Source organism: Eleutherodactylus coqui, chromosome 4 (assembly GCF_035609145.1).
Source record: "Eleutherodactylus coqui strain aEleCoq1 chromosome 4, aEleCoq1.hap1, whole genome shotgun sequence".
Taxonomy (NCBI): domain Eukaryota; kingdom Metazoa; phylum Chordata; class Amphibia; order Anura; family Eleutherodactylidae; genus Eleutherodactylus; species Eleutherodactylus coqui.
In genome coordinates, this window is record NC_089840.1 from 71,683,174 (window position 1) to 71,697,803 (window position 14,630).

Below are 14,630 nucleotides of genomic sequence, written 5' to 3' on the forward strand. Positions count from 1 at the left end.
TGTGTACCATGTTGTGGCGATGCAGACCTCCGCCGCAGTAGGACTTGCTGTGTACCATGTTGTAGCGATGCAGACCTCCGCCGCAGTAGGACTTGCTGTGTACCATGTTGTGGCGATGCAGACCTCCGCCGCAGTAGGACTTGCTGTGTACCATGTTGTGGCGATGCAGACCTCCGCCGCAGTAGGACTTGCTGTGTACCATGTTGTAGCGATGCAGACCTCCGCCGCAGTAGGACTCGCTGTGTACCATGTTGTGGCAATGTGCACCTCCGCAGCGGTAGGACTTGCTGTGCACCATTTAATCCTATCAGGACAAGCGCTTCATTTCATTTATTCTGTAACCTTCTGTATGCAGCCTATCTGCCATACTGTAGCTGTGACCTGTCATTCCCACTGTCAGCAATGTGCCGGTGTGCACTGTTTGGAAGTACGAGGCCTTTGCATCGTCAATGCATCAGGCTATAAACCCCTTAGTGACCAATACACCTTTTTACGGCGGTCACTGGTGGTCTTTAAACCTGCAAATACATCTTTAAAGGCAGTGGCTTAGCCCGCTACTGATCCTGGCCAACACCCAGGATTGGAGAAACCTCAGATCCTGGCAGTTTAACCCCTTACATGCTAAAATCAATTAGCAGCTAAGGTAAAAAGGAGCTCTGTTGCATCAGCACCCTACAGTAGGATCGCAAGGTAGCAATGGGCTTACATAGCAGCCGGAAGCTTGACTAAGGCCTACAAGTCTGCCATACAACTAAGCCTATTAGGATGGATGTTGGCTATCTTGGCACACAGCCGCAGTGGCTGGCATAGGAGAGAACCTCATTCCGAACTGCTAACCGTTTAGGTGTTATCAATTTTTACATTAGCATTTAACTGGTCCTATAGAGGGAGCAGATTTCCTCTGTCATCTAAGCGGCCCACCTACGACCAGCAGTATACTGCAATACCGAAATGTATTGCAAGCTTAGGTTCCCTGTGAGGACTAAAAATAAAGTAAAAGACTTTTACCACAAAAAAAAAAAAGTGGGAAAAGGAGGATTTTTTTTGAAAAGGTAATATTTTAAACATAAAAAGGCAAAACAAAACTCCAAAACATTCAACATCACTGCGTTAGAATTGAAGTTTCTCTGGTCTTCCCATCTACAAATGTAATAAAAAGTCCACAAAATAGGACAATTTAAAAAACTCTGGCTCGCCTTGCAAAAGGCAAGCCTTCACACACAGACCTATTGATGAAAAAAAAAAGTTAGAGTTCAGAAGATGGCAACCAAGTTTTTTCTTGAAAAGATTTTTTAAAAATAGTTCAATAATAAAAACTTTATAAATTTTGCATTGCCATAGTCGTTCTGACCGACAGAATTAAAACAAAACAAAAAAAAATAAAAATTTCAAAAATAGGCCAATTGCAGTTTTTAATCCCATTTCACTCCACTTAGAAATGGTTTCAAAAATTTTCCAATACATTATATGGTACATTAAATGGTACTAGAAAAAAAAACACAACTCGTCCCCCAAAAAGCAAGACCTCATGTGACTATGTAGCCGGAAAAAAAAAATTAAACTAATCTTTTTGGGAGAGGAAGGAAAAAAATGGCCCAGTCCTTAAAGAGTGAAACATTCTTTTCACCCTTAACTTCTCAAAGAGGAGCAACTAAGCATTGCATGGTGCCCACTGAATCCAAGGTGCCAACTGTGTAATGCACAAACATGCCAAGTCACCCTGGGAGAGAAACTTTGTTGCAGCTGTGAAGTAAAAAAAAAAAAAGGAGTACAGAGAGCGCCCCTCTTACTGCCATATTACAGTCCATAGAAAAACTATTTGAAAAAAAGCTGACATTTGCAACTTTTAATATTTTTATCTAGTTTACCAGAGACGCCTTCGCCATGTATATACAGAGGGGCATCATTTCCATGGGGTAATTAGCTTGACTTGTCAAACTGATCACAAAACTTTATCACATGCTGGGCTCTGCAAACAGCTCCTGCAGGTCCTTTTACATGCAAATGAAAGTGATAAAGTGTTATTGGACATTAGTGTCCATTAACACTTTATGCAAAATGATCGCTAAAACTTTCAAACTTTTAATATGTTGAAAGATGGTCTTTGCATGTAAACGGGCCTCAGTACATGATCTTCTGTTGCATTCTAGGACCCTGCGGGGTTACCTACGCATCTTATCTTTAGCACCGTTAGATTTTAAATAGTAAATCTGCCCTACTGTGGCTAACACATTTTGGGTAACAGCATGCAATGAGAATAAAACTTACCTCTTAAAATCTGATACAAAAAAACCTTGACGTGATCCGAGCTGAGTGGCTGAGGAGAGACGATGATCTTATGGAGGTCGCTCTGCATTAACTCGGTGACAACATATCTGAGCAATCAGTTAAGGTGAACGCAGGACACTGGAGGTAAACAGACCTATTAACTTGAAAGGGAAAGAGATTCAACATAGTCGTAATCATCACGGCTGCAACAGCAGGAAAGCCGTGCAAACTCAACCCAACCTGACCGGAGAACAGATCTGAATTACACGTGGATGCGCTCTATTCATCTCTATGGGAGCTTTCCACTGTGGAATAATCTGTGCATGCCGTGGATGTGAGGCCTTAGTCTGCAGCACGGACTTGCTCGATATCTTATATAGCTACTATCTGGGCAATCCCAACACAACATTTCAGGCGTGCTCGAAAAACACACCACTTCATCGAGGCATAACATATCCCCCTAAACCAAACCCTTTTTACTCCCCCTGATAACATGCTCCCTGTCCTACCGACTGCAATCCACCTGACCATTGCCTACGAGTATAGCGTCCCTCACTCTCCAACTCGCCATACCTTGCACATCTTTACCTTCTGTATCACCCCATTATCTGTAGTATGTAAGCTCGTTGGAGCAGGGCCCTCACCCCTACCGTCTCCAACAGTTGATTACTACATGCAACCATGGTTTTTGTATCTGTTCTCCCGTTTTGTAAGAACTGCGAAATAATCTTTATATAGTGCCAACCTTATTAGCCATTTAGGAGCGCTATAAAGCGCAGAATACAGCAGCACTAAATGATATATATTATGGCTTCACTCTCCCAGGTTTGCTAGGCAGGGGTTTGTATTTTTAATTCCTATGCCTCTTCGTGTTAATTTAGTTCAATAAAAGTTAGATTTTAATGAGGGCATTCAAGCGGGGCTTTTATTGCCCTCTGGAGAATTTTGGTGTTAATTAATGCTCCGTCCATCTGACAAGACAGCGGACAGTGCAATGAAGCCACAAATAAGTCTCATGGTTCCAACACGTACAACTAGCGACTCCATGACTCCGGAAGCCTTAAGCGCTGCCATTCTAGAGCAGCGACTTACATACTGCACCACAGAAAGGAAAGTCCAACATCACAGCAGAGTCCCAGTAAAATATTGGGACACATTTACTAAGACCGCCTATGCATGTGTTCACACTTTGCAGAAATGCTGCGTTTTTTTCTGCAGTGGAAACTTTCACTATTAGGCCTCCTTCCCACGAGCGTGACGGGCTCCGCAGCGTAATATTCCGCTGTGAAGCCCGTCACGGCGCCCCCCAGAGCCCCTATACTTACCTGCGGGAGATAGCGTGAAATCGCTTCCCCGCCCACCACCGCCGCGTCACCGCTCGTCACCGCTCGTCACCGCCCACCGCTCTCGCGTCACCAGCCGTGTCACGTGACGCGGCCGGACCGCGTCATTTGGCGTCATATGACGCTCGGCGGTGGGCGGGAAAGCGTTTTTTCACGCTATCTCCCGCTGGTTACAGCGGGAGATAGCGTGAATGGACGGCTTCCATTGACTGCAATGGAAGCCGTCAGTGCGTACAGCCCGTCCTCACCCGCAGAAAATAGAGCATGCTGCGGGTGAGGACGGGAGAAATCGCGGTGCGTAATTCCGCGGTGGAATTACGCATCGTGAGCATGGAGCTATTAGGTTCAATAGAACCTAATAGCTGCGTGCAACGCAGCGGATTTTCGCCGCGAATTACGCGGCGGAAATCCGTTCGTGGGAAGGAGGCCTTAGGGCTCATGCCCACGAGCGTTGCGGGATTCACACTGCGATTAAAAACGCGACAGTGCCTGCGAGTGATCGCGGATTTCAGCAGTCTCCATTAATATGCTATATTAATAAAGACCTCCCGCAGCATAAATCCGCAGCAAATAGAACAAGCACAATTTATTTCCCGCTGCAGAATTCCGCAAATGAGCAGTGGTAGGCAGAAAGCTATTAGGTTCAATAGAACTGTAGAAATCCGTCCGTGGGCATTCACCCTTAGGGCTAATGCCCACAAACGGATTTTCACCTTGGTTCCCGCAGCGTAAATCTGCGGCTGAATTCTGCTGCTATTAGGTTCTATTGAGCTTAATAGCTCAGTGCTCACATGCGTAATTCTGCCGCGGATTTCCGCCGCGGGGAAAAAAATTGCGGCATGTTCTAATTCACCGCGTTTTTCCGCCGCGGGAGGTCTCCATTAATAGAGTATTAATAGAGTATTAATAAAGACCTCAGGATTTCCGTGGCAGAATTATGCGATTTCTTGCAGGCACTAGAGGTTTTTAAACGCGGTATTCCAGTGGCAGAAACTCACGGTTGTATCTCGCTCCGTCCGTGGGCATCAGGCCTTAAAGTGAATGGGATTAAAGCAAATCCTGTTGACATGTAAAGAAAAAAAAGCTCTGGCTTTTCTCCTGTAACTCCAACCTGTGGTTTTGTTGCGTTTCTGCTGCGGAAGTCTTGAGCGCACCGTACGGGTTAAGACAGTGCAAAATGCGTTAGCTCATCACAGCCGGACGGCAAGTTTGTCGAATTTTAAGACTGTTCAATCTCAGGTTTTATACCACCTATTAGTTGGCTTCGTTTACACCGACAATTGTGCCAAAAGCTTTGGCGCAACTGAGGGCACAACAGTTTTCGAAAAAGTGTTGAAAAAGGGTCAAAAAGGGTCTAAAAAACACAAAGTAAATGTGGCACAAAGCATATAAGAGGGTTTTTCAGGACCGTTAGATTTTGAATAGTAAATCTGCCCTGTTGTGGCTAACGCGTTTTGGGAGTTCATCTTCCTCATAGCCTATGGCCTTTAAGATCCAAGTGCAGACATACTTATTCATTTCCGACCAAGACCAGATATTTTATTGGGCCTCTGCCAAGACACTGGGCTTTCCTCTTGATGCTTGGGGCGAACCCTGATCTTTGGGCTAGGATCCCTGGAGGAGGTGAGCTGACCGAAGTTTTTGTTTTACATACTACAGTAAAATAAACCATGCACCAACAATTTTGACAAAAACAGTCGATGGTTTGGGGGTAAAAGTTCCCTTGCAAACAACGTCATATTAAAAACACATTAGGAAACATATCGATGGCCTCGCCACTGCATGAGAGTCCGGCCCCCAACTTCTGGTGGACACTGGGTGACAGAAGTTACCAACTAGCTTGAGTGTGGCCAACACTGGTGTAAAACTAAATCCGGTAGAGGAAACATGAGCAAATAAATCCAAGACCTCATTATGTTTCTCAGCAGCAACCACACAGATAATTTAGAAATAAATATAGCTGAAAAGAGCCAGGAAATATAAAAACAAAAAAGCAAAAATTTGACAGCCCATTATGTTGCGGCTCAGCCTTATTCCTGGTGTAATTAGGTCCAATCAGAAGCCAGGAAAACATGTTGCTTAGAAAAAAATGAACTAAGAAAACAATGTTCTTTGTTTAGAGAATCAGATGTGAGTCACAGAAAGACCGGGAGTTCAGTAGGGTCAACTTTTTGATGAAGGACTCCGAATTGACTTGTGTAGTATACACAGCTGGTAGCGATATGACACAATACATTCCCTGGTCTTTCGGGTATTCAATAACAAAAAAAATAAAATAAATGAAAGCCTCCAAGTATCTACTGTATAATACATCCCATATACCAGGCACTCGATGACACCTGCCCGTCTTCATGCCCGAGGTGCACTAAGTGGCACTCGCTTGAACGAGGCTTGAAGGTGCCATTAAAGTGAAAAGAAGCAATGCGATTATCGTCTGTGGGTAATTTAATGAGGGCACCAGAATAGGAATGAGTGACGAGAGCGTTTGATGTTCCTGCTTCCTCTAGATGCGACAGCCTCTCAAACAGATGGTGCCCAAGTGGGTTAAAACTTCCGTTCAAGCCCGCAAATGTGAGAAACAGACAGGAAAGCTGGCATCGTCCTACCAGCAGATTTCATTCACAAGCACTTCTATTTATTTTATCGCTGGCGTAACAGGTGACGAGTGAAAATAAATGATCCATGTTCACAACTTCAAAATTAGCTCATTTCTGGGACCTTTACCCACGTATTAATCATAGCTCGGGGAATTTAAAGAACGCTGTTAAAGCTCTTCAACTTGTTTTAAAGAAGAAACGTGCGCCAATCATTTCTGCAGAGAACATAGAAAATAAATACTGCAAGAGCAGCGGAGGAGAACATCTTTTTCTTTTTAAGGCAGGTACTAGAAAGGTCATCGTTCTAGGTGCTCCCATTACCGTGTTTCCCCCAAAATAGGTCCTACCCTGACAGTAAGACCTACTGAGGTTTGTGGGGTGGGGGAGGCTTGAAATACAAGGCCTCCCCCCAAAATATGACCTAGCTAACATGCACCCCCCCCCCCCCCCAAAAAAAAATCCTCAACTGGTCCACAGCATCCCGATGGTCTCAGGCGGTGCTGCGGCAAACTGCTGAGTCCTCCCCGTCTACTATCTCAGCTTCTGCTGGTGATCGGGATTTGAATACTCCGCCTCCAGCAAAGCGAGCGCTGTGCTTGGCTAATCAAGCGCCAGCAGCCAATCACAGCCATTCAGTGAATGACATTACTGAATGGCTAGGATTGGCTCATAGAGCGCCGGCTGAGATTGGCTGCTGGCGTTCAATTAGCCAATGACGGCACTCGCTTTGCTGGAGGCGGGGTATTCAAAGTCCTGTCACCAGGAAGCTTAGTTGTGAGAGGACACAGTTTACCGCAGCACAGCCAAAGACCATCGGGGGAGGCATCGGGATGCCGTGGACCACGTGAGTATAAGCCCCCCCCCCTCCAAATCCCCCAAAATAAGACACTGTGCCCTTTTGGGGCAAAAATTATAAGGCCGTGTCTTATTTTCGGGGAAACACTGTAGTAGGCTTCCAATATTTATAAATATGGGGAACCATGAGAAGTAAAGTCCCAAACCACAGATACAAAATCTTAAATTTACTCACTCCTTTTTCTTGCACCGCACTTTGACCCCTTTGCCTGACCTTTGGTGGACGATTGTGGTGTCATTAGATTAGTTACATCCTCACCCTGCCATAAAATCATTAAATTTGAGTTTGCACAAAACAGTCTGGTTCTTAAGGGGTTAAGTGGACCATAGTTACACCAATTTCTCCCAAAACTAATGATTAGTAAGAAATACAAAGATTCATAGACCCCCTCGTGGAAAGCAGTCCTTTAGTTGGGTGCAAATCAGAGTTGAAAATCCTTGGTCAACAAAAGCTGTACAAAAAAAAAAAAAAAAAGGCAGCACCTTAACCCTTTCCAATCCAATTTGTATCCTGGTTTTCCTAGGGAGCTTACTCTTTTTCTGCCGTTATACAACAGCGCTATATGCTGGCTAAAGCCAGTACTGCATGAGGTGACACATTGGATAGGCTCCAACAGCAGAGAGGCTGGCAATATACAGTAAGAGAACCCCGACGGACGTCTTCCACCATCGGAGCTGTACAGCCTTAAATCATAATGTCTTCAGGAGGTCAGACAGTGGATTGGAAAGGGTTAAAATTACGTGTTAATTTGGCGGATGTGCAAGATTTCAGCCATCGTGAAGGCTTAAATCTATCTGCAGCCATCTATATATACACGTATTTGCCACCAATTTTTTAATTCCTACTCAAGTTGGAACATGCAGGTCAATAAGGAAAAATATTTTTAAAAATTTTAAAAATTTTGACTAGTTCTGCATGAAAGCTTTTCTTCCTTATTAGCAGACTGCAGATTTGTTGTGCAACATAAATATCCTCCCCATCAGGGTACGCTGCAGTCACACCGCTAACAGGGTGTGTGATATTTTACTCCGTTCCGCTACATTTGTCAGAGCGGTCTCCTTCAGGCAACTTCAATGCATTGAACTCTTTATGGAGGGAAATAATGAAGTCCATAAATTCCGCTAGAGCATAAACTGCGCAGGTATTACAACAACTCAGTGGATAACGGACATTAACACCAAATGTCAGCTTCTCCACCGCTACCAAGATTGGGCCTTAAAAGGAAATGTTACACTTTTATTAAAAAGGGAATTGTTGTAAAGCAGCTCCTAGTACTCGAATATGAACATCTGTATGCGTCTCCCATGCTGAAGCCTACGGGTACCTTCAGACTTGCGAGAAAATTGCGTAATTTTCACGGGATGCGAGAGTGAGTGAAAGCGTTGAATTATGAAACCAATGATTTTCAATGGTTTCTTTCCCATTTGTGAGGTTTTCACTCGTGCGATGTGTGATTTTGACGCGATTTTCTCGCAGTGATATCGCGATCACCAGTGTGAAGGAACCCTAATGGTGCTATTACACGAGAGCTAGCGCTGTCTATTTCCTAAGAACTGTGGGGCGCCACCTGTGAACGCAGATGCCACCCAGCAATTAGTGCTGTTACAGCTCTTGCGCTAACAGTTGCCTCCCAGCAATTGCCAGGAAAATGCTAACACTAGCGCTTATGTAAACAGCACCGTAAGGTGTGCGCTTCATTAACACAAGATCCTGCAGCTGCATCTCCCTCTTCCCTTTCTACTTTCCTCTATATCAAAATATTGTCCACCTGTCCATCCGCAAGTTATGTGCTCCGCCCTTGATACATGACAGTGACCTCAAAGGTCCTCAAACATAACAATGTTGAGCCTGACAGCAGCCCTGTGCTTACAGAACAAGTGATGTCACCGTCATGTGATCAGTCACCTGGGCTCTGTGTCCATGAGTGAGTTACATGCCTCTGATCAGATGACTGATGTCATCACATGTCCTTCATCCCTGTGCAGATTACAGTTGGGCTACATCCCCTACAACCCCCCGCGGCTTCAGTTGCTAGAGAAAACTAACGACCACCTGTCTAAGTGAGTACCAGTGCCCGTTACATATGAAGAGGTCACAGTCATTGGGATCAGTAACCGGGGCTCCGAGCTCTGCCCCTGATGTATGTAACAGAGCTGTGTGTGTGACATGCATGTAGCAGAGCAGTGTTTGTTTGACGAGCGTGTTTCAGAGCTGCGTAGCACCACCAGAAATACCGATGTTATAATTTCCTATTACCAGTATTGTTTTAACAGACTAATTGCTTTAAAAGTTTTCTGAACATTTCCATGGTGTCTGCAGGCAAAAAAAGGGGAAATTACAGGGTACTGGGTTAGCAAAAATCAGGAGGGCCTTTCCAATGGGATGACAATTCTGAGGGAGAGACATATCTTTGTTGAGTCCAGGTTAACAAAAAAAAAAAAAAAAGACCAAAATGGTCACGATCGATTCATACATGGAATTTTTGCAACCAAAATATACATCGATAAAGACTGGCATTTCCCAAGACAAGCAGATATCACATTATTATTAACAAGGCCAACAACACACACACAAATAGAAACATTTTAAACCCCCAAGGCACCCCATTATACAAATGAGGCTATAAAGGATTGTGGAGGTGCCATGAGATTTTAATTTTTTTAAAAGCAAATCCAAATAAAAATAATAAAAAGTAGCACTACTTACCAGTCCGCTCCAGTGCTGCAGCTCCACGGCCCTCCTGGTCTTCGTCTTGGAACACCTACAGCCAGATAGAGGCCACAGTAGTCGATTGCCGTCCTCCTAGCATCGCAGCTCCCAACACCTCAGCGGTGATGCCAGGAGGATAGTACCCGACTACAGTGGCTTCCAATTTGGAACAGTTACCACCTGACTGCAGGGCTGCAAGGTTGGATTGCTGGGAATGAAGGAGAAGTATCGCTACTTTTATTGTTTACAGATTTGCATAAAAGTTAACAAAAAAAAAAAACCCTATGGCACTCAGACAATCCCTTTAACACAGCACAAAAAGTCCATACTGAGACAATTTAACTCATGGATGTCAAAAAAGGCACAAAAAGTACAAAAACAGGAGAAGACACCGAAAGCTCAAAAAGTGCCTCAAAATAAGCAACAGATATTGATAAGCAAAATGCAAAGCATCAGAAATGGATCTAATTAATCCAGAGTGATCTGACCTCAGATAGGTAAGGAGATATGGAAATGCATCTGAATTAAGGTCATTGTGTGGTGGAGTCCCACGCGCATCGCGACTGATCCAGAGGAACCTGTGGGGGCTCTCCTGCACTGCATTTGGTTGTATTTCCATACAATCTTTGTACCTATCTGAGGACGTATCTCACAATGGAGCAAGTACCTATTTTGACATCACACTACTACCACTTTATTGCAGTGGATTCCTTCCTTGTTCCATACATTTTCTTTATCCATATCTGATGATTCTGCTTATTTTAAAGTATTTTTTGTACTTTTCTTAGTGTCCCCTTATTTTTGTGCATCTATTAGCATCCATGATTTATACTGTCTTACTGGTTGGGGCAGGATTACAGGACAAGTTGCCAATCAGTAGGGGTTTCCCCACTCAGACCCCCCACTGATCCGTTTTCCCTCTGCCTGTCCCCACGCTGGCTGAGCTGAGCATGTGCGTTTGGCGTTCCATAAATTTTAATGAGGCTGATGGAAATGCCTTGGTTAATCTTCTGCAATCCCACTGAAAAAGTGAAAGGAACAGCAGAGCGCTTGCGTGACAGTCGCTCCATTCAGTTCCTCCCTGTGAGAGTGTAGTAAGCACGCAAGGAAGGACAGAGGACACCTCTGTGGGTTCAGCGGCGAGACCCCCTTACTGATAAGCAAGTTACCCCCCCCAAGTCCACAGAATCACTTATGATCTTGGTCAATTCCTTTAAGTAGGTTTGTGCGATGTTAAGCCTCATAGTATTATTGGGCATCTCTGATAGGTCTTGGTGGTTTAAAAATAGGTTTTTAAACTTATTTTTATGTTGTTGGCTGTTTTAATAAAATTTTGATATCCATATTTCTTTGGGAGAATGCAATTTTATTATTTGGCATGGCTATTCTCACAGATTGTAATATCCGTAAGTGTGTCCGGTCTCACCTCAAAAATTCCTTTTTCAAAGCCAATTCCGAACCAAGATTTTTTTACATCTCAGACAACACTTGTTTCCAAAGGTAGGGGTGGTGGGTGGCAAATTGGGCCATTAGCCAGAGCCCTTGTTTCCTATGTGAGCCTCTACCAACAGTTACCCGAGGAACAACCTAAAGCCCAATTTACATGCAAAGATGATCGCTCAAAAGATAGATGATTGACAGTTGGAGTGATCATTTTGCATAAGCTGCTAATGGGCACTAACAAGCTTATTAGCTTCATTTGCATGTAAATGAGCCTACCTTGGCTGTATGCAGATAACAGCAGGTGGCCTGTTATCTGGATACAGCCCCTTTGTTCTGCTGCAGGACTACAGCTGAATACAATGTTATCAGTGCTGCTGTGGAGAATCAGAGTGTGCAGTCCCTGCTATCAGCTCTTCGGCCGAACGATGGATTTTAAACTCAACTAAAAATCATTGTTCAGACGAAAAGCAAACAATGGTAGCATTTACATGCAACGATCATCGCAGAGCGAATTTTGAGCAATAATCGTTTCGTGTAAACGGGGCTTTAGTGGAGCAGATAACATTATAACCAGCAGTTCTGACAAATTAGTGGAAATGATCCTGGAGCATAATCAGCAATCTGCCCTAAATAGTGAACTACAGTTTAGGGTTGGTCAATCACTGCAGCAGAGTCCTGGATGTCTCCTGTATAATGGAGGAAAAAGGGACTTCTACTTTGCTCGTTTCCCACATGCTGCGTTACAGCAAGTGGTCAGGGAATGTCGCCCGAGGACATCCAACTAGGTAGATCTGAAGTGGTCATGAATGAAGAGATGTCCAGATCTACAGAGCCGTTTCCCGCTGTAGCATAGCTGCAGTTCCCACATATGAAGACAACTTATGAGTGGATATTTATTCAATTTACTTTGGCGTCTCTTGTACACTGAAACTATATAACATTAACTCCTGCTATTTACAGCTCATATTGATTTTACAGCTTGGCTCCATTAGAAATGTGAAGGTCTATTTCACTACTTCTTCCCATTAACACTCCATTACATTTGTAGCACAGTAATCAACAGGGAACAGGCTTACAGCGGCTAAAAGGCCAGCTTTTCGCTTAAAAGCCGTGATAATGGGGGGGGGGGGGGCGGGCAAGGGGAGTAATTCAACAAAAAGTTTCAACGCCACCAGTGTGTTCCACCCCTAGGGGAAAGGTGGAGCCCATAACGGAAGTAACGAACGCTGCTCTAAATCTGTTCATCCAGAAAATGGCAGAGGACTCCAACCACGTGGACATCGGACTCCTCCTATCATACAGGTTAATATGGAGGCAGGAGGATTAAGTGGTCATTTGCCTCATTTACCCCAAAACAGGTGGGAGAATTGAGGATCGAACAGAAAAATCCAAAAACTTGCCCAACTTTATCTAGAAGAGCGGTATGACAGAAGGGATCTTGGGACTCCTGGTTTTCCATTAAAATGATTGCCGCCGCCGCCCCCCCTCCCTTCCAGCTGTTTAACTGCCGGAAGCAGACAGCTCCTTCCATTGCACAGTGGCCCAGGTTGGTACTGCAGGACGAGTAACGAGTTATGATGTATATATGAAGTGGGCTAAGGAGCTGAAGTGGCTTCATACGTGGGGACCATCAGCTGTTTGACAGCTGGCATCAATGGCCGCAGTTAGATCCAGCTCCAGTCATGGCCGTTTTAACTGCTTACATGCCGTTGTGAAAGCAGATGATTGGTACTGATCAGCTGGCCTGGTAGTGGGTGGGTGGGGCACCTCTGGCTTACCATCGGCCTATTTGCAACGTGATTGTAAGAAGCCAACGGGCTCACATGACAGCCCAGAGACTTGTGAAGACTCCCAGGGCTGTCATGTATTTCAGCATATTAAGCAAGAATAATTTTAATTAAAAAAATAAAGAGTGCGTATGTGTAATGTAAATATATTATATATATATATATATATATATATATATATATATATATAAAATATAAAATTTATTCATTCATTCATTCATGTAAAAAATAGATAAAGTTACATAAAATGGTATTGCTATGTCCGTCAGCCTAGGTGCCTCCTCCCCGTACACAAATACCCACAGCTTTCCTTAAAACCTAAAAGGGATTTTCTGAGATTTTGTGTTTTCCATTATTTAGTCCAGGACTGCTGTCCCAGTCACCCTAGGGCTGGTTCCAGAAACTCCTGCAGTAGTTCCTTGCTCATGTGACCACAGCAGCCAATCACTGGTCTCACAGCAGTCATGTGTGCATGAAGGTCTCCTTCATGCACAACTCCCTCCCTCCTTCTCACTGCAGTGACTTCTGTACATAGACACAGAAGTTGTTTGAGGCGTCTCGGCAGACAGAGAGATGTCTGGCAACTAGTGAGCAGAAGCACAAGCCATTGATGCTTATCTCTAGGAACAAGTTGTGAGCCATTCATATATCCTTAAGTAACAAGACAGCGTTCTCCATAATGCAATGTGGATGGTAATTTGTGGAAATTGTACTGTTTGTACATTCATGTGCTATTAACACCCAAGTGCACAAGGAGCGGATGCAAAGCCATCTAATGAATTCTCCTCAGATCTTACAAGTGCAGTGAAGTAGGGACGGCCGCGTTAGTAGAGAACAGATTCTGTGATGCACTTAGCAGGCAAATGGCAATTTAATGTTGTTAGTTTCATGTTCCATTAGATCACTGATGAACGTTACACACTGGATTCCGGCTTTATTTTATACTGCAGACAACTCCCAGAACCTCCCTTGTATTTAACATGTAAGGACCCTGTGGAAAGGATCGGATGTTTTATACATGCAACACAATTTAGCCACAGGCGGACTTTAAAGGGTTACTGGTACACAAGGGCAATTAAGAGGAAACAACAGATTGCTACATGGATATTACATGACATCCAGACTGTTATCTAGAGGTCATGAATATATGTAGGCGGGGCTTGCTGCATTCGCTCTTCAGATATTCATTTATATATATTTTATTGCTGCTACTAATGCGCTATAGAGTATTGGTAGTGCGAGACTTTCACATTTTTAAAGGGGTTGTCCAAATTAATTTTTTTTCTAAATTCCTGCTCCCTACATGTAAAAGTTTTATACCGCCTCTCACAGCGCCTCCACCGTGTTCAACACTGCAGCTCTGGGCTCACCCTATGTTGCTGTGCTTACATTGCTTACATGCAGCAGCAGACTGCATAGGACATCACAGGCTGCTGCAGCCAATCAGAACATTCAAGTACCAAGGTCTGTGATAGGCTGCTGCAGCCGGTCAGCATGGACCTGACAGAAGGAAGCAGTGATGGTAACTCCGAAGAGCCAAGAAGAGCAAGTAAACGATTGTTTATTATTTTTACAAGTGGAGGAACAGGGAAAAAAAAAATTATATAATATATATATTTTTATTTAT

The 14,630-nt window shown here is 44.0% G+C and overlaps 1 protein-coding gene across 1 annotated transcript in view; it reads right to left on the bottom strand.

The window, feature by feature from the left end:
• The window catches only part of NLK (nemo like kinase), a 145,403-nt gene that overhangs the window by 35,842 nt on the left and 94,931 nt on the right, over window positions 1-14,630 (bottom strand). The window contains exon 4 of the mRNA XM_066599640.1: window positions 2,269-2,375. Coding sequence (XP_066455737.1) covers window positions 2,269-2,375 — 107 coding nt within the window. The remainder of the gene's footprint in view (window positions 1-2,268; window positions 2,376-14,630) is intronic.